Below are 21,445 nucleotides of genomic sequence, written 5' to 3'. Positions count from 1 at the left end.
CTGAGAAAATTCTTTCCTGTTACTAGTTTTCTTAATATTTTTGTCATAAAACAATTTGGCAAAAGTTTCATTTACATCGATTAAAATAATTATGTGGCTTTTCCCCATTTGTTCTATTAATGTGGTGTATTGCATTGATTTTCACATGGAGAACCAACAAGGCATTTCTGAGGTAAATCCTGCCTTGTCATGATGTATAATTCTTTTTTGGATGCTCTTGAATGTATTTTGTATTATGTTGAAGATTTTTGTATGTATATCCATAAAGGATATTTATCTTTTAGTTTGTTTCCTCATAATATCTTTGTCTGGTTTTAGGATGAGGGTAATTCTGGCTTTATAGAATTAGTTAGGAAATGTTCCTTTTACTTTTTGGAAGGCTTGGAGAAGAGCTGTTATTAATTCATGTTTAAATGTTTGCTAGAACATTTCAGTGAAGTCATCTGGCCGTGGACCTTTCTCCGTAGGGATGTCTGATCACTGATTCTATCACTTGGTTCAGAAGGTTATTCAGGTAAAGGGCTTCATTCTTTAATGCTCATTTGGTATTTGCATTTTCACTTTACTTCTAGTACTCATACTGGTTTGGAAAACCAACAGTTAAAGTGGAAAAAGAAGAAGTGACACACCATAGGAGCACTAAAAACAAGTATTTTGAGACTGAACCTACTAATTTGGTGATAGGTATCCAGATGGAACATTTGCACAAGGTATTGTTTCAAAGGTCTCTTTTTCCTGCAAGCACTGAAAGTCACATACTGTGCTATGGAGTTGTTTGTAACTGGGAATTCCAAGAAAATAATTGAGCTGCTTAATAATGAGTTACCCATAATCAATAAAGTACTATGTGTTATATAGAACATATAAATATTAGATATATCTTTACAAATATAGTCTTACTTGCTCCCTTAATTATGTTTACTTTTAATCTCCTCTCATGGAGGAGATGATAATTTCTTATTTTTAAGCAAACTTTTAAAAATATAGAAACCATTATTAACTGGCCATTGAAAAATATAATGGGCGCGTATTTGAGTGTGACAGCATTTGCTTGTAATCTCAAGCAATCCCAGGCACGCTCATGTGAATCACTAGAGTTGTGGATGAAATCATTGGTTCACCTTTTCTGAGCATTGGTGGAAACTTCTGTGAGCTTTCTTGGCCCTTGCTAAAGTTATAGAAGCCCATAATCTCTACATAATACACTTCATACATAGGCTAGAGAGAGATTTCAGTTTCCTTTATCAAATGTAGGTATACATACCATTGTGACGTCACACTTATTTTGACTAATGTACAAATTCAATTCACCTACAAGTATTGTCCCTTATTCATAACATCATCGTTCTTTACAACATGAATTTGATCTTGTTTCTTCTGTGGATGGAGAACATGGTGTTCACCTTACATAAGTGATAGTGACAAACTCCAAGTTTTTCTTTTATCTCACAGGAATTCGGTGACAAGGTAGCAGTAAACAACATGTCTTTGAATTTATATAAAGGACAGATCTCTATTCTTCTAGGACAAAATGGGGCTGGAAAGACTACAATCATATCTATCCTCACAGGTAAGTATTTAGCTCTCTCCAGAGCAGAGGGTGGATTCCTTTAAGACTGTTAACCAATCAGTAATATTATCTCAGTTTTTTAAAGAATACATATTTTAATAGGATAAATGATTTATCAGGCTGAAATGGTTTTATAGTCTTTTTATATATTATCAAATACTTTCCCACAAAATCTGGACTGGTTGTTATTGATACTTAAATTTCTGAGGAAAAAGTTAAATATACTAGATCTTTATGTTTTTCATAGCATCTACAAAATATAGCTGTATTTTATTGTTTACAAATATAGTAACTGGTTAATTGCAGTGCTAATATGCTGGAATATAGCAAATTATTTGAATGCTTTTATTACCATATTATCCATATCCCTTGTAGAAAAATTAGTATTTATAACAAAAAGACAAGGAAATTAAAAGATAGCTATTCCCACCACCTACATTTGATATTTTCCTGAACTATTCTTCTTTAGGACATGGTGCCAGTGCTTTGGAGTAATTCACAAGTAGACTGAATTTGAGATGCTGATCTGCAATATTTTACATTATGAAAATTCTTTCACAAAGTGTCAGTCTTCTGCTTACTTGCAGGCCATTACCCACCTACCAGAGGAGAGGCCTATATTAATGGATATGACGTCTCAAAGAACATGATTGAGATTCAGAGAAACTTGGGCTTCTGCCCACAATCTGACTTGCTGTTTAATGATTTGACACTATCAGAACACCTTTTTTTCTACTCTGTGGTGAGTGAGAGAATTTTTTAATTATTTGGTAAATTTAACATTTTTGTTTAGTGTATACAGATCTATTAATTTTACATATTTAACCAACACCACAGGCAGGATAAGGAATAATTTTATTATCCCCCAAATATTCCCTCATGCTATTCCTTTGTAGTCATCTCTCTTCTTACCTGGTAGTAACCACTATTCTGTCCTTCATTAATACTGTGTTGATTTGTTGAAAGTGTCCTATAAATGTAATCACATGGTATGTAACCCTTTTGAGAGTAGCTAGTTTCACTGCGCATAATAACATGCTGTTGAATGATAAGTGGTGTGTTTCTTTTCATTGCTCAGTTTGTTTAAATGCCCCAAAGTATGCCAAGTGAAGGATATTTAGGTTATTTTTATGCTGGGTGATTATGACTAATACGATCTGAATTTCATGGACAGTTTTCTGGTGTGTAAATATAAGTTTTCACTTTTTTCAGAGTAAGATTACTGGATCATATCAAGTATTTGACTTTATAAGAAACTGCCAGACATTTTTCCAGAGCAGCTGTTACCTTTCTGCGCCACCCCCCACCCCCGCAACCAGCAATGTCTGAGAATCCAGTTGCTCCACCGTCTTTGCAGTTGATGTCCAGTAGTGTGTCCTCCATGTTTTCTTTTAAGTGCTTTATGGTATCAGTTCTTACATTCAGTCTTTAAACCACTTTGATTAATTTCTGCATATGGAGTTAAGTTTGGAGCTAGTTTTACAGCTTTGCGTGTGGCTACCCATGTTTCCCAACATTTGTTAAAGAGATTTTCTTTTCTCCATTGTATGACTGTGGCTTCTTTGTGAAAGACGAACTGTCCATATCTCTGTAGGTTGATTTCTGGGATTTCGATTCTGTTTCATTGGTCTCGCTTCCATCCTTATTCCAATACCATACTTCTTTTTTTTTTTTTTTTTTTTTTTTTTTTTTTTTTAATTTTCTAGAGGCATGTCTTATTTATTTATTATTTGTTTGTTTGTTTGGTTTATACATGCACTGGGTACAGTCAGAAGCGCGGAGGGTGAGAGAATTCACCAGAGCCAGAGCAGGGAGCAGAGCAGGCAGAAGGACCGAAGTACACTGCTGAGGGGAGCAGCGGGCGGCAGGAGAGGTCTGCACACCATGTGGGACCCTCCTCCGGTGGCCGGGGAGCAGCCGGGGATCGAACCGGCGCCGCAGAGGCCGCAGGTAGCTTCGCAACCCAGCGCTCAACCGCTGCGCCACCGGGGAGGCCCCCAATACCATACTTCTGACTGCTGTGTAGTATAGTTTGAAGTCAGGAAGCATGGTAACTCCATTTTTCTTATTTTATCTCAAGATTGCTTTGGTTATTTTGGACCTTATGTGGTCATATACAAATTTTATAATGGTTTGTTCTCTTTCCCTGAAAAAGAACATTATTGTGATTTTGGTTTTATGTTGGATCTCTAAATTGCTTTAGGTAAGATGGCCATTCGAATGATGCTTATTCTTTCCACCCATTAGCATGAGGTATCTTTCCATTTCTTTGTGTCTTTTTTTTTTCCTTTGACAAAGTCTTATAGTTTTCAATGTATAAGTCCATCTCTTCCTTCATTACATTGATTTCCATGTACTTCATTATTTTTGATGCTTCATTTTTTTGTTTGTTTTTTTTTTAGTTTCTCTTTTTTTAATTCATTGTTTGCATATAGAAATGCAACTGATTTTTATATGTTGATTTTGTATCTTGCCACTGTGCTGTAGTCTCTTATTTTTTCTGGTAGTTTTTTGGCAGAGTTGTTTGGATTCTCTGTGTATACAATCATGTCATCTGTGAATGTGTGATGATCCCCCTTCTTCTTTTCCAATTTAGATTTCTTTTATGCCTTTTTTCTTGCCTAATTGCTCCAACTAGGTTTTCCAACCCTGTGTTTAACAGTTGTGGTGAAAGTGGACATCCCTGTGTTCCTGACCATAGCAGAAATGCTTTCAGTTTTTCAGCATTGAGTATGATGTTGACTATGAGTTTGTTGTATATGATTTTATTATGTAGGTAAGTTCCATTTATTTGCATTTTATTGAGAGGTTTTATCAAGTGGGTGGTGAACTTGTCAAATACTTTTTTGTTTTTAGCCCCATTGTTTTCCTCATGAGATTCTACATCTTGTTTATGTCTTATCAGTGATTCCAGTGCCAGTTTCAGAGTCTTTGAAGTGCTATTATAGTCACTGCCATGCATGTATTATCCATTGGTCAGCTCACTCCTGAGCAGATTTCTACACATCAGTATAATTTTTGAAGTTTATGATGCTAATTAGGATTAGATCCATGTATGCAAATGATGGGGTAAGCAACAAGTTCATAAACAACTTTATGGCATCATACTCCTGTTCCTCTCTCTGTTATCTCCCCACTATTTTCTAGTTTCCCATGATTCCTTTCTCAGCATGAAGTCAGAAATCACCCACTTTCATGATTATATCACATGCAAGTGGAAGGAAGACAGAGAGAGGGTGATAAAAAGTGCTTGGATTTGACTTTGTCCTTTCGAGACATGGCTCCACTGAGCTGAGAACAAGGTTCCCCTCCCCCAGAATAGTGGCTCTTGTGGGATTCCCATTCTTACCCACTCATAATGTTACAGGGCAGGGAGACAGGCACCCCATAACTCCCAAACCTGCCTGCTGTAAATAGATTCTGCCATCCATCGCATCAAGACAAAACAGATAAAACCTTTAACGGAAAAGAACTTTAATACAATTGGTGTGCAATACAGACAAGGGAAAGAATATAGTTTTCAAATCAAGCACCCAAAGTTACCCATCCCCTCATGGTTAGTAAAAGTCCAGCCAAACAGGATTGGCCCACAGCAAGGCCTGAAAGACTGCCACAAGTCTAAAACACCTTCCAGCAAGGACCCATGGAAAAGGGTCAAAAATAGCCAAACAAGTCTGGGAAGAAAAGAGCAAAATCAAAATCAAGATAAAAGCTGCCATTGTTAACCTCCCCCCGGGTCTCGTACTCACGTCTGTTTCAACCAGTCCAGGACCAAGAAGCAAGCTCAGTTTCTTCACATGTCTCTCTGCTTCACATGCCTCCTCCAAGTCTCCTTCTGCCTCTCCATCCTGCTTCCTTCCTTCTCCAGTCTCCTCTCTCCACCTTCCTCTCCTCCCTGCTCAGCTCCACGCTCCTTTGGATGGGACAGGGAACCTGGAGACTCCCCTTTTTCCTGGGTACCACCCTCTTACAATAACACCAAACTTACTGTGTGATGGGGCACAAGAGAACAGAAAGGAAATGGGATTACCTCTCCCATACTTTTGATTTGTAAGTTTTCTCTTTTCCATTCCACAAGTCAGAACTAGAGGGTTTCTCTTTAGTCTCATGCTACACACTCTATAGCCTATTTGAATTCAGATGAAGGGACACATAAAAGAAAGTTCGTGAACTCCACACTGGCTCATGGCACTTGTGCTCTCCTTCCTAATCTTAACTGCTGGTGTTTGCCTCTGAAAATTCTCCAGTGTTAAAATTGAATTCAGTGGGAGATAAAAAGATGTATGTGTTTACTCCATAATATTGGAAGCTGTAGGTATTTCTTTTCTCCCTCTGTTCATGAGTTTTGCGTATCTTTATAAATTCTGAGAATTTATTTTTTAGGAACTCTCTTATAAAGGGAGTTAATGGGAAGAAATGGTTTAATGATATACTTGCAAGAAACTTAAGATATAATACAAATATGTAAGAAAAAAGAATTTTCTGAGGATGAAGTTGGATGCACCATATAAATTCTGACTCCTCATTTTTAGATAAAAGGAACACACCAAAGGTTGCATTCTACAGAAATTGACCACATGCTGTCTGCTTTTGACCTGCTAGAAAAACGTGATACATTTGCAAGGTCATTAAGTGCAGGAATGAAGCGTAAACTCTCCATCATCATAGCACTTATAGGGAACCCCAAGGTAGTACAAAAGAGATTGAAAGAGAGAGAGGGAGGGGGAAGGGGGGAGTTATACTTAAAATGGGTTCCTGTCAGTTTATCTAGAAAACTCAGCTGATAAAAACCTCTATGTTGATATGAAACTAGAGAAACATTGCCAATGACCATCAAGGGAATTTTCATTTTTGTCATTAATTATTTTAATTTTAATTTGTTTTTAAGAATTTTCATTATTTAAAAAGATTTATTTATACAATAATTGGGGTACAGGTCAGTGGCACGGGAGGGCAAGAGAATTCACCAGAGAGAGCGGGGAGCAGAACAGGCAGATGAACCAAAGATACTGCTGAGGGAAGCAGCAGGCGAGGCAGGAGAGGTCTGCCACACCACGTGGGTATCACCCTGGCTGGCCGGGAATTGAACCTGTGCTGCAGGCTGCGGACAGTTTCACAGCACAGTGCTCAACCCGCTGTGCCACCAGGAAGGCCCAAGAATTTTCATTTTTGATTCAGCTATGATTGGGAATTTTTTTCTAGAGTTTTACCACCTTTTTAGTGTAGATTATGTATCTTGGTGTATATGTGTTCCCCTTAATTAGCAGATTATCACATAAATAGTGTAACATCAATTATTAATGGCTATTGAATTGTCCTTCTGCCTTTTAGGTGATAATACTTGATGAACCATCATCAAGCATGGATCCAGTCTCAAGGAGAGTCACCTGGAATCTCCTTCAGCAACATAAAACCGATCGGACCATCTTACTGACCACCCACTACATGGATGAAGCTGACATCCTGGGTGACCGCATTGCCATCATGGTCCAGGGGTCCCTGCAGTGCTGTGGTTCTGCAGTCTTCCTGAAAAAAATATATGGTATCCTTCCCTTTGATAATTATTAGGGTGCTGATGCTGTAATATTCTTCTAACATGATTTTCATTACATTTTGTCTGTATACCCAAAACTTCAGTGATATCTGCTATCCTATAAATTACATCTCGAATATTCTAATTGGTTTTTAAGGTTCTTTGCAACATGGATATTCCCTATATATGCTTATCACTTGTTCTCCAACATACACCTTCAGACTCAGAAAATATTTTTATCCAACCAACAAAAGGCCATGCACATTTCCCCCATTTTATATCTGCTAACATTTTTCTCTGTTCCTGGAATGCAGTTGTGCCTCCAACTAGATTTCTTTTGATGAGTGATATATTGGTTAATGAAGAGAAGAAGCTGAGAAAGCAATCGTCTCTGATCCTAATTTCTCACTTGCCAAACCAATATCCAATCCCCAGTGTGGTGAGGTAACTCTGTAGCAATTAACAATATCTGTAGCAATTAACAATAAGGATGTAATACAGAATGAAGTAATCATATACATGAAACAAAACAGTCCTTGAATTTGATAATTATATGTATGGCTTCATAAGATATACTGATATCCTGACATACATTCTGATATATTAAACAGTAAATTGTTGCAGGCTAAAACTACAGTAATAGGAATTAATACAAATTAGGAAGATATGTAAGTAAGTGGAGATAATTCGGATGCATTGCTTCATCATTTATTTAGTACTTGAGTTTATTCAACTCACTTTATTTTCTTTCTACTGGTTACTTAGTATTTACATGTCTTATTTAATATTCTATATGTTATAAAATATAAAACTGGGGCCTGTATCTATAAAAAATTTATCTATAGTCAGTCATATTTATATAACCATTCAGTTGTTCAAAGTTTATGGTCACCTTACAGGTTTCAGTTTCTGTGGTTTACTTGTAAGGGGTTTTATACCCATTACAACACAGTTTTATACCATCTGAATTGGGTGAGCATGGATTATGAGCCATGTAATTTAAACAGGTATGCTTTGGATAAATAAGTCATTTAAAGTAATTTCTAATGACGTTCACTAATTTTACTAAGGTATCGTAATACTTTGGGACATTTATACTATAAAGCAAGTGAATAAACCAGATTATCAGCTAAGATAATTATGCTTAAGATCTTTTATTCACTTTTTAAAAATCTTAATAAGAAACATATGGGGGCCTCCCTGGTGGCACAAGGGGTTAAGATACAACCTATGAAGCTACCCGCAGCCACTGCAGCATGCGTTCTATCCCTGACCAGGAGGTAACCCACATGGCGCAGCAGACCTCTCCTGTCTCCCCCGCTGCTCCCCTCAGCAGTGTATTTCAGTCAGTCTGCCTGTTCTGTTCCCCAACTCTGTCTCTGGTGAATCCTCTCACCTCCCACACCTCTGGTCTGTACCCCAGTGCTTGTATGCATAAATAAATAAATCTTAAAAAAATGCTAAAACTAATCTTAAAAAAAAATGCAAATCAATGACCATTTGAAATGCTTATATTTAAAAACACTGATGTTTTCTCCCAATTCTAGAAAAGAATTTTTTTATAGACAAAGCACCAATTAAATATAATGGTTCTTTATGAGGGCAGGAATTTTTATCTTCCTTTTCACAGCTTTATCCTCAGGACCTAGATTATAACCCAGTACACAGTGGACAATCAATGATAATAGGTGAATATCTATTGAGGTTACAGTTTCCAAAACATTAACAGCCCCATAACAGGGCCTTTCTTTGTACGTGTTCTGTATCTAGATGTCTACATTAACTATTAGTCACTAAGAGTATTATTAAGTTGCTATTTGTTCAGTGTCTTGGAACTTCCATTTGTTCAGTGTTCTTGGAACTTCCATTTTGAAGTTTTCATGTAAGCCTCTTAGATTCGTAGCAAAATATCTTCTGACATACCACTTCTTCCTTGTGGACTAGATAATATGAACTATGGCAAGTCAAATTCAGTCTTACAAGGAGAATAAAATGTTTAAAATCGCTTCATTTGTTCTGTTACATATTTCCTCCCAGGTGTTGGATATCACATAGTCATGGAGAGGGGGCCGACCTGTGATGCAGCAGAGATCGCTGCCGTGATTCACCGCCATGTCCCCAATGCCACTTTGGAGCACAATATTGGAACTGAATTATCGTTTATCCTACCAAAAGAGTATAAACACAGGTATAAGTTCAGAGAGTTTTGCAATGGTTTGGGTGACGAGAAATTCAATTTTCCAGGTTTAGCAGGTTTAGTAAGCATATTGCTAATGAGGTATGTGTTCAGTTATAGGTGTCATTTGCCAGCTAGAGTTGAAAAGTACACATTTAAAGACTTATCACCAAATAGAGGATTGTCTCTTAAGTTTAAATTCATTAAGGCTTATTTGATATATTTATTTATAGGTTTTTTTTATTTTTATATTCCCCATACAATTGCAACCCCCTTATATATGGTTTTTTTTAAGATTTGTTTTATTGATTTTTATACAAGAACCGGGGTACAGGCCAGATGTGCGGGAGGGTGAGAGGATTCACTCAAGACAGAGCAGGAAACAGAACGGGCAGACCGACCAAAATACACTGCTGAGGGGAGTAGCGGGGGAGCCAGGAGAGGTCTGGTGCACCATGTGGGTATCTCCGCCGCTGGAGGGGATCGAACCGGCACTGCAGAGGCTGCGGACAGCTTCATGGCGCTGCACTCAACCACCTGCACCACCAGGGAGGCTCTATAGGGTTTTGTTTTTTTTTAGAGTGGGAAGAAAGGGGGTTTGTAACCCAGTGATTACAGCTTCCTAATATTAATAAGGGATATATAATGGCAATATGTTCATAGTGTACAAGTTTTAGGTATGGTAAGTGAAGTTTAAGGAAATGTACAGTGACAAAAGAGAAAACTAACTTACAGAGTAGTTTACTACAGTAGGAAAAAAGTGATAAGAATTTCTTGGTTATTTCTAAGACTTTAAATGCTTAACCATTCATCTGCTTTGTGCTGAGCACAGCTCTAAAAGCTTTACATGTTTTTACTTGAAAAAACAATGAGGAAGAAACTTAGAAACAACACTTACAATCCTACTTACCTATATTCTAATCTATAAAATGTGGCTAACAATTGTGAACTTGAGGTTTTTTAAACAAAGTCATAAACTGATTCTTTGAGAAGAAGAGTGCTTTAATAAAATTTTAGTCATACTGATCAGAAAGAAAAAGAGAAAAGACACAAATTACCTATATTCAGAATGAGTAAGGTATTATCAGTATATAGTCTACAGATAACATATTAAACAACAGGAGAATATATATATATATACCAATAAATGTGACAAATAAAATGTAAAAAACAATCCTGGAAAGAGAAATTATCAAAACTGACCAGGAAGAAATATCTAACTTGAAAAGCTCTTTACTAAAGAAATAAGTTTGTACTTTATTTTTTTTAATATTTTTTAAGATTTATTTATTTATACATACATACATACATATATACATACAAGCACTGGGTACAGTCAGAAGCGCGGGAGGGTGAGAGAATTCACCAGAGCCAGAGCGGGGAGCAGAGCAGGCAGAAGGACCGAAGTACACTGCTGAGGGGAGCAGCGGGCGGCAGGAGAGGTCTGCGCTCCATGTGGGACCCTCCTCCGGTGGCCGGGGAGCAGCTGGGGATGGAACCAGCGCTGCAGAGGCTGCGGGCAGCTTCACAACCCAGCGCTCAACCACTGCGCCACCAGGGAGGCCCTATGTTTGTTCTTTAAAACAATTCTACTGGTAAAACTCCCAGACCAGAGAGCTGCACTGATGAATTTTACCAAATATTTAAGAAGAAAAAACAGTAATTCTATACTTAGTTTTCTAGAAAATATGAGATACAAAAACATTTCCTGGGCCTTCCTGATGGTGCAAGGGGTTAAGCACCGAACTAAAGCAATCCACAGCCTCTGCAGCACAAGTTCAATCCCCGGCCGGCCAGAGAGAAACACGCATGGCGAAGCAGACCTCTCCTTCTCAGCCACCTCTCTGCTCAGCAGTGTACTTCAGTCAATCTGCCTGTTCTGTTCCCTGCTCTGTCTCTGGTGAATCCTCTCACCCTCCGTGTCTCTGGCCTGTAACCCAGCTCTTGTTTGCATAAATAAATAAATCTTTTTTTTTAATTTTTAAAAAAAGAACATTTCTCAAGTTGTTTTATAAGACCAGTATTACTCTGATACCAAAAAGAGTCAAGCATCATCATCCTTCACAGAATATATGGAGTCTGGAATGCAGGTAAAAACCATGTGAAAGGAGATCCTACTAAGAAGATTCAAAAGGAAGAGGAAAGTGACTTTAAAATATGTGAAAAGTTGCCATAGGAAGAGGGGTCAGGTTGAATTGTGGGGTTAGAGTAGAACCAATAAAGATAGATAAGTCAGATGAAAATGGAATTGAAAATATGAAGAAAATTTAGAAGATGGAGGGTTTTGAGAACATTTCTGAGATTAGTCACACATAGGCTTGATAGTTCCTCGCTGGTAATGTAGATGTGTTTAAGAAGTAGATGTTTTCTGGAGATTTTGAACCTAAAACAATGTTAATTCCTTTGTAAAACTTATTTTTTTTAGAATCCATGATGTAACTACACCAAAATTAACAAAACTTCCATACAAGTCATCTAGCTATTTGATTCTTTCTCACTGCCCAATTTCTATTTCTTTAACTTGAGAACTTTTTTCCATTTGATGTAGGAACCACATGTGAATAAATTACTCTTAACAATTAGCTAAATTAAATCTTACCAGTTAGCTATAAACCTTCCCTAATACTTACAGAAAATAAGCTTGAAAAGAAAAAAAGAATTTGTATCAATCTCAAGTTACAATGGGAAGAAATTTGCTAAGGTAAAATATCCCTCCCTTATTTCCATTTGTTGTTTCACAGTAAGCCTTACAATGAAGAACCATATACTAAACATTTTCCATAGTTAACCAGATATTATTGTGAACAAAGCTACATTGAGATTTCATCTAACAAAAATTCCAAACTACCTTATTCAAAAATGGGCAAAGGACTAACATTCTCCAAAGAAGATATACAAATTGCCAATAAGCACATGAAAAGATGCTCAACATCACTAGTGATTAGGGAAATGCAAATGAAAAACACAGTAACAAATAGTGTTAATGGAGAAATTGGAACATTGTGCATTACTATTGGGAAAGTATCTGTTGTGGAGAATAGTATACTAATTCCTCAGAAAGAGAATTACCATATAATCCAGCATCTGCACTTCCAGGTATACATTCAAAGTCATTGAAAGCAGGACCTTGAATAGATCTTGTGCACCAGTGTTCACAGCAGCATTTGCCATAAAATCCAAAAGGTGGAAACAACTCAAATGAACATTGATGAATAAATGGATGAGCAGTATGTTGTATATCCATAAGAGTAGTATTCAGCCTTTAAAAAGGAATGAAATTCCTTTTACATGCTACAATATGAACAAAACTAGAAAGAATTATGCTAAATAAAACAGGCCAGACACAGGGGATAAATATTGTATGAGTCCTACTCATGTGAGGCACATAGACTAGGCAAATTCATAGAGACAGAAAGAAAAGGTGAACTTGAGGGGAGAAAGAAATAGAGAATTATTGTTTAATGGGTGCACAGTTTTTGTTTGCAAATCCTAAAAAACTTCTGAAAATGAATGGTGGTGATGGTGACACCCATTCACATTGTGAATTTGCTTAATGCTATTTGAATTGTACCCTTACCCTTAAAATGATAAAGTGGTAAATTTCAATATTTCATATATTTTACCACAGTTTTTTGAAAAAATATTAGGGAAATTTGATAATAAAATTATTACACGAGTAAAAAGCAAGTGCACACCTTTTGTTAGTTCCATTTACTAGAAAGTAAAATGAAATTAAAAATAAAGAGAAGAAAATGTATCTAGACTAGAACAGGTTTTCTTCTTTCTCTGCCCCTTCCAGGTTTGAAGCTTTGTTTACTGATCTGGAAAATAAACAAAGAGAGCTGGGCATTGCCAGTTTTGGTGCTTCAATCACAACCATGGAAGATGTCTTCCTTAAGTAAGTAATAACTTTAAAAAAATTCCACCCCTGAAGGTCTGTAAATTTGGAACAAACCCCACCCTATTTTTAAATATATAAATAACACTTACTGTCCTCAAGGTTCACATATGTTGGAATAAAGTAATAAACGTTGCAGGGTTTTTAAAATATTTTAATGTTTTATGCTAATGTCTTTCCATATATTCAGCCTAGAGTATATGGATTTTGAGCTTGGGCCTTAATGCATGTTTCTTTTGTGGCAGAGGGTTTAAGAGTCTAAAGTTAAAAAAAGAGAGAGAGGGCCTCCCCAGTGGTGCAGCGGATTGAACACAGCGCTGTGAAGCTGTCCACAGCCTCTGCAGCGTGGGTTCGATTCCCGTCCGGCCATGAAGATACCCACATGGCGAGGCAGCGGCCTGCTGCTCCCCTCAGCAGTGTCGTTGGTCCGTCTGCCTGTTCTGCTCCCTACTCTGTCTCTGGTGAATTCTCTCACCCTCCCATGTCTCTGGCCCGTACCTCAGTTCTTGTATAAATAAAATAACTCTTCAAAAAAGAGAGAGAGAGAATACATATTTGTCATAATAGGAAGTGCTCTAGTTCTAACTGGGAGTCTACTGAAAATGCCTTTAAATTTTTTATCACAATGATGTGATCAAAAGATACTTAAAGAGGGCCTCCCCGGTGGCGCAGCGGTTGAGCGCTGGGTTGCGAAGCTGCCCGCGGTCTCTGCAGCGCCGGTTCGATCCCCGGCTGCTCCTTGGCCACTGGAGGAGGGTCCCGCATGGCGTGCAGACCTCTCCTGCCGCCCGCTGCTCCCCTCAGCAGTGTACTTCGGTCCTTCTGCCTGTTCTGCTCCCCGCTCTGGCTCTGGTGAATTCTCTCACCCTCCCGCGCTTCTGACTGTACCCAGTGCTTGTATAAACAAACAAACTAAATAAATAAATAAAGCATGCCTCTATTAAAAAAAAAAAAAAAGATACTTAAAGATGAAAACTACCAACCAAGAATACTCAATCCTGCAAGGCCCTCCTTCATATATGAGGAATAAACAAAGACCTTAGACAAACAGAAGCTGAAGGAGATTGCAAAGAGTCAGGGATGACACTACACAATGATGAACGGAACAATCATCAATAAAAAATGACACTCATCAATATATACCTGCAAAATTGAAACTGCAAAGGCAGGGAGGCAAAATTGTCTTGGTTACTGGGTTCTCACCTCTGCAATTGCAGGACACAACTCAGGTTAGGATTCAGCAACAACAGGGTTTATGTACAAAGGGGTGAGAGAAGTTGGGAGAAAGGAAACAGAGACAGGGCCAGAGGCAGAGGTAGTTTGAAGCAGAAATCAGACACGAAGGCTAAAGGTTTCTGCCAAGGTCTCTCCAGAAGTGGCACCAACACTCAGCAGCAGCAGTCTGAAGGCCAGCCCTGGACACCAGACTGGTCAGCACCAAAGGGAACAGCACAAGGGGTAGGTGCCAGACTTGTCAGAGGCAGGGACCAGTGTCAGAGCTCATAGAGATGCTGGGCATAAAGCAGAGAGTAAACGGTGCTTTTAGAGAAATCTAGTACAGGATTGCCAGCTTTCCTGAGGCTGGGCTTCAAAACTGAATACCATGAGCACTGTGGAGAAGAGCAGCTCCAATCCCAGCTGTTTGATTGTCACTGGTGGCGCTCCAATCAAATGGGTCCATTTTCAATCCTGTGCTGGTCCCATGCTGGTCCATTTTCAGTCCCAAACAAGTTGTTTCAAAACTAAAACTTGAACACTGTGTCCAACCTGACCTTTACTGAGGTTGGATTTCAAAACTGAGAACCAGGAGCTCTGGTCCTATGAGGACCAGTCAAGTTCAAGAAGTTGTAACAGACATCACAGAAATTCAGAGGATAATAGAGATTACTGTGAACATTTGTATACTAGTAAATTCAATAACCTAGATGAGATAGACAAGTTCTTAGAAATATAGAACCATCTGAGCATGAACCAGGAAGAAATAGAAAACTTGAATAGACCAATCACAAACCAGAAAATTGAAATAATATTCAAAGCTCTCCAAAAAATCAAAAGTCCAGGAGCAGACAGCTTCAAAAATGAGTTCTACCAAACTGTCAAAGAAGAGTTAATACCTATCCTTCTGAAACTCTTAAAAAACTGAGAAGAAGGAATACTTCCAAGCACGTTTTAAAAGGACAGCATTACTCAAATACCAAAAACAGACAAAAGAAAACTAGAGATCAATTCCCCTGATGAACATCAATGCAAAAATCCTCAAAAAAATCTTAGCAAACTGACCAACAATGCAGTCAAAGGATCTTACACCATCACCAAGAAGGATTTATTCCAGGGACACAGGATAGTGCATTCATTCAAAGACTGAGGTAAATAAAAGGAAAATATAACCATGGGATCATATAAATAGAAGCCAGGAAAGCATTTGATAAGATTCAACATCCATTTATGATGAAAACGCTCAAAAAACGGGGGGCAAATGAAATACAACATATTAAAAGAACAGTTTAGAGCAGGTTTCCAAATATCCCTGTATTTACAGTTTTTTAAGGGTGTAGAGTAGCTCATTGATCTACTCACCATCTGCGAATGTCCTAGTTCAGAGTATATTAATGTTGCCTTCCATACAAAAGCTAACAATGTATTAAAAAGATTTTGATAGTTCTGTAGTTTAGAGAAAACACACCTTTCAAATCATGTATTTTCTACCAAGTGTTTTACCTCTTTAACTGATATAATTAATCGTTATTGTCTCTCAGTATTTGGTGATATATTTTTCTTCTATGTGACCTTTTTCTTCTTAGATTATAATTATTTATGTATATCTCTTCAAATATCTACACACAGTTTCGTTTCAGATATAGGCAGCAGTAGGAAATGTAAGGACTTTAAAAAAAAAAACTATGCAATGTTCCCATCATTTCATAAAATAAATAACAGTTTAACTCCCAAGAGGGAGTTAGCCTTGATTAAAGGTAAAATCCTTTAACTTAAATCAATTCAGTGTAATGAAACATACATTGTCATTGTTTTTCTCTTGCCGCCTCAGAGCGGTTGACACTTTGCCCTGTTTTGGCAGCAGATTTCTGACTAGTCTATTGAGGACCAGTGATATCCTGCTGCCTCTGTACAATCGGTCAAAAAGACCAAGGAGCCTTCCAAGTTTGGAACCTTGTTTGACATTCCTTAAATAAAGTAGATTGAGGTTATAGTCAAAATTAAATGCTTTGTGTTTTTCTTTGTGTGTGTGTTTATGTGTGTATGTAGGGTCAATATGCTGGCAGAGTCCCAGAAGGATGTTGAATCTCTCCAAACCCCACCCTTGGAGCACCAAAGAATAAGACGAAGCATGAGGCACAGTATGAGCATGTACAGAAATTATGAGAGACCAATTTTTTCCAAATTGAATGAAATCACATCCATTAAATTTAATACTGGGGTGAGCATATTCACTGAGAACATAAACCAAGTATGTTTGGGTTGCCTGTAAGACACACACTTTAATATCTCGACATAAAAGGTGTTGGGAGTTCAGCAATGATGTGGACCTAACTGTACCACGGCCCCAGGAGAAATGGGTTATGGTTGATCACAGCTGCGGCTCTCTCCACTCTTCTTTCTCAGCATCCCTTTGAAAATTTCTCATTCATTTTCTTACAAGCTTTCCCTTTGTCTAATTGTGAAGGAAAACCAATGAGTTATGACTGTTATAATCAGAAGATACTGGTTGATCAGATTAGGAGCTTTTTTTCCACTATGAGCCAGTGTGTACTAAAACCTAGAAAATGATAAAAGTTACATATATACATACATATGCTACATATAAATATACACACACATATATAAATCATGTGGGGATTACTCTCTTTTAGATGGAGAAAAGAGAAAGATGATGGTTTTATATTAAATGCAAGAATTAGAAGTAATTTTGTTTTACTGATCAAAAATTCTATAAATATATTAATGAATAAAGTCTTTTTCCAAGGGGTTGCAGTCCCTTAGTACCTTCCACAAACAAAATTTCTCATACCTTCTTGGGGGGTTCAATTCAATGATATATTTGTATTGTATGCATCTGCATTCTGCTGTAAACATTTGAAGCACTTGTGTTAGTGTATTTTAATATGAGTATCCTGCCATACATTGTAATTCTGTTTCTCTCCTCCTTTTAGTTTCCACTTTACCGCCAGCAATTTTGCTCCATGCTCATAAAGAGAGCATTATTCACTAGGCGTCATTGGAAGTTGATGTTGCTACAGTTATCAGTGATTTTGGCTGTCACTACATATCTCTTAAAAACTGCAAACATGAATTACGAACTGCCCAGCAGAGAAATGGATTTGCGTCAATATGGTCGAACAGTTGTGCCTTACTCGGTTTCAGGGCATTCTGATTTGGCTGTGAATTTCACAAAGAATCTGAAGATTTTTCTAAACCTTCAGGATCAAGAGCTTCGAGAAGTGCAAGGTAAGACCCACAGGGGACGAAAAAGAGATGGCTGCTATGTGAAGAGCTGTTGGTGCCACTTGTGAAAAAGGTATTTAGCTACCCATTTGTGTTCTTTTCCTACTAATAACCAGTGTCTTGGACTCTGCTAAATCAAAAGGAAAAAAATATGCACTTCAATGTAATTGGTCACAAAGGTTTATAATTAATGGGGCACTTTGGCTGTAGGTAGTCTTTCTGTTATTTGCCTCACCTCTCAGAGGATAGGTAAAAAGAATCAAAATACTGTATTGTTGTGAAACTTAATACAGGATTTTTATTCTGATCAGAATACAAAAATGTTTCTCTAAGCTCTCACAGTTGAATGTTGGTTCTAGGAGCTGAAGGGGGTTCTTAAGTCTAGTATATTGGCCATTTGGAAAATAAGCAGCTGAAGACTTACTAGACTGACTCGGAACTTATTTTTTGAAGGTAGCAACTATTCTTAATTTGTTCACTGCTTACCTTTATGGAGAATTTGAATTTTTGGTACAGTGGAAAAAACCCACTCTCCCACCAAAAATTGGGAATATTTTTTATTAATCAACTAATTTAGGATGCTAGAAAATAAAATGTAAAAGCACCAGAATGAACTAAAGCATGTCTGTTTTGGGGGGGAGGAAATACTTAATCTCTACAAAATCTACACAGTCTGTGGCATTTTAACTTTAGTCCCCTCCTCAGCTCAGTGGTCTGGCTGCCAGGAAAAGCCATTAGTCTCACAATTAATGGGAAGGAGTGATCTCTTTGGAACTCTGTTAAAAGCATCATCCCTCAAGCACTGTCTATTTGCTGGCTGAAGTAGCAGTCCTCTGAAAAAATTCACTCTCAGGACATTGGTGCTATTGGATTTGATTCAGGACTCAGGTCTTTGGGGGGAAAGCCATCACTGCAGGGTATTACTAGAAACAGTACGAAGATTAGAAGACTAAATATTGCCAGGATAGCAATATTCCCCAAATTGATCTATAAATTCAATGCAGTCCCTGTCAAATTCAAGCAGACTTTTTTGCAGAAATGGACACATCACTGCTAAAATACATATGGAAATAGAAATGACCCTACAATAACCAAAACAATTTTGGAAAAAAAATAGAACAGGCAATGTTTGTTTAAGACAAAAATAGAGCAAGAAATTCTAAGTAATTTACAGGGTTTGTTTTTTTTTTCAAGTTGTGGACTATATGGTGAGATTACTAGAAGAAATTAGTGATAGGGTAGATTTCTTGAGGAGAAAGGGAAAGATTAGAAACATCCATTTCTAGGAAATTGGAAAAGGAAGAGATAACAGGAAATTGTTTTGATCTTCTCTACTATCAGTAAATATTGGATGATTCATTACAGGATGATTCACTGACCAGTTTCTTTCTTTATTCTAGGTAACTTAGAAAAGTATATATTGGAAAATAAAGAGTGCCGTGACTTCTCTATTATTGCATTTTCAGTTAATGTTAACAAAAACAAAACAGTATTTACTATTTGGTTCAACAACGAGGCATACCATTCACCTGCAACATCCCTGGCGGTGTTCGACAACATTCTTTTTATGACGCTTTCTGGCCCTAATGCTTCCATTAGAATTTCCAACAAGCCTCAACCTCTCCCTGTTTATGGTTCTAAAATAGTGTATGTATGATTTTTCTTTTGCTGGAATTGAGCCTTAACATATCCCCTTATATTGGAAAATAGTTACTGAAATCATTTTCTGCTTTTATTCCATTTATTTCATCTTTCATTTCATCTTCTGTAGGCATGCAAATGGACTAGATATATTGTTAGGTTTGACTTTTGGCATGGCTGTTTTGGTTGGTAGCTTCTGCCTTCAGACAGTGGCTGAGATAACCTCTAAGGCAAAGCACATCCAGTTTGTGAGTGGAGTCTATGTGCTTGTTTACTGGCTTGCTGCTCTGCTGTGGGATCTCATCTGCTTCTTCATTCCCTGCTGCTTACTATTGGTGAGTGTTGGCTGAAGGTGCATGAAAGCTTGTTTTCCTACAGCACCCACAGGACACTCCTGTTCAACTAATTGTATCCTAAAATAATACAGATTTCAAGCGACTATGTCGTATTATGCCAGAGAATACATTGTGAAAACCTAATTATAGAAATGCTTTCCCTCATATTCTTAAAATTGGGAAAAATATTTTTATTTGAAAAGCCTTTCTTGAGTTGACTTACCATATATTTGTTCTGGCACAAAAATTACTTTAAAAGAATAAGAGCTATTATTTGCCACTTGTCTCTTGCAATTTTTGTAGATAAACCACTGTCCACTAATTCCCAATGCTGAACTCTCTAATCTCTGTGAAAAAAGACACTGGCTACTAGAGGGATTAGTGGGAGAGGGAGGAAGAAATAAGGGAAGTGGGTAAGTAAAGCATGTATACATAGGTGTGAACATGTACCCCCAAAGATGTATAATATGCATATCTCTATATAACTGACTGACAAATTAGTCTTTTAAGTTGGATTATAGCACACAGTTTAGAATCATGACCTAAATGAGGCTTCCTTTTATTGCATACACATACACACACACACACACACATTCATAGCTCAAATACAAGATACCTAGACTGCAAAGCAGAACTGGTTTTGACTCAGATGCCCAATTTTAGACATTGAGGAAGTAGTACAGAGAGCAAGCTTCTAATGATGGCTTTTGTTTTCGGTGACACTTTTGATTATTGTTTCAGTTTCCTTGCTTGTAATTGATCTGTTCAGGTTTTCTATTTCAGATTCAGTCTCAGAAGTTTGTATGCATCTAAGAAACTATCCTCTAAGTTATCCAATGTGTTGGCATATAGGTTTTCATAGTTGTTTCTTATAATCTTCTATATATCTGAAAACTAACATCCTTTTTGTTTGATAATGAATCTTTTCCCACTGATTTGAAACACTGCTTTTGATGTATATTAACTAGCAATATGCATTTAAGCATATTGTGTATTCTGTTACCCTGTTGCATTGATGCATCTGTGATGTGCCACTGCCAGTCTGTTTAAATTATAGTAGTTTCATAATACATTTGCTTTTTACATACTGACCTTCCTCACCTCCCCCATAATCTTCTGCAGAATTTCCCAGCTACCTTCACATGTTTTTTTTTTTTTTTTGTTTACACATAGTCCTTGGAATCACCTTACCTATTTTCAAAAAAAATCCTGTCGTTTTTATTTAGAATAATGGGGATAATTTACACTTTTACCATCTTGAGTCATACCCTACCTAAAAAATAAAGTGTGTATCCAAGTAGAAATTTAAATTTTCTTTGAAGTAAATTTTAACTTGAGACATTTCTATGCATCATATGTCTTGAAACAAAGCTGCTCCTAGGTTACCTGCTATTTCCTCCTGATTGTGCTTACTGTTTTTTTTTTTTTCCATGCCTTTAATTAGTGTGGGAACCAAGTATACTTATAGCTGTTACGGTTCATTCACCTAAGATCACTGATTTTATACATAGACTTTCTTTAAATACTATTGCTTAACTACAAAAACTACTTCCAAGAGTATCGCAGGGTTGTAAAAGAAGCTATTCCTAGTTTAACTCTTCTTTCCAATATTAGTGGTCCTGCTAATTAATTTTAGAATTGCTGGAAGGGAGCAACCCTGCTATCTTTAGGAAAACTATAATTACCAATTATTATCATATAAATTTCTGAAAAATTCTTCTCTTTAGTAATATTAGAGATTTCCTTCTTCCTAACCTATCTGTCCACTTTCTGGACACAATGATGATCTTTATGCTATATAGTTGGTCTGCTGTCCCTCTCATATTTGTCA

General features: G+C 37.2%; 1 protein-coding gene across 1 annotated transcript in view; it reads left to right on the top strand.

Moving 5' to 3' along the window:
• The window catches only part of LOC311181786 (phospholipid-transporting ATPase ABCA3-like), a gene marked incomplete at both ends in the record, with an annotated part of 69,217 nt that overhangs the window by 21,574 nt on the left and 26,198 nt on the right, over positions 1-21,445 (top strand). The window contains 11 exons of the mRNA XM_084250221.1: positions 573-710; positions 1,453-1,570; positions 2,158-2,312; positions 6,103-6,258; positions 6,902-7,112; positions 9,141-9,291; positions 13,079-13,177; positions 16,442-16,613; positions 17,347-17,641; positions 19,039-19,285; positions 19,410-19,614. Coding sequence (XP_084106347.1) covers positions 573-710; positions 1,453-1,570; positions 2,158-2,312; positions 6,103-6,258; positions 6,902-7,112; positions 9,141-9,291; positions 13,079-13,177; positions 16,442-16,613; positions 17,347-17,641; positions 19,039-19,285; positions 19,410-19,614 — 1,947 coding nt within the window. The remainder of the gene's footprint in view (positions 1-572; positions 711-1,452; positions 1,571-2,157; positions 2,313-6,102; positions 6,259-6,901; positions 7,113-9,140; positions 9,292-13,078; positions 13,178-16,441; positions 16,614-17,346; positions 17,642-19,038; positions 19,286-19,409; positions 19,615-21,445) is intronic.

Source organism: Talpa europaea (genome assembly GCF_964194135.1).
Source record: "Talpa europaea genome assembly, chromosome: 12".
NCBI lineage: Eukaryota > Metazoa > Chordata > Mammalia > Eulipotyphla > Talpidae > Talpa > Talpa europaea.
This window is presented reverse-complemented; position numbering and strand designations above follow the sequence as displayed.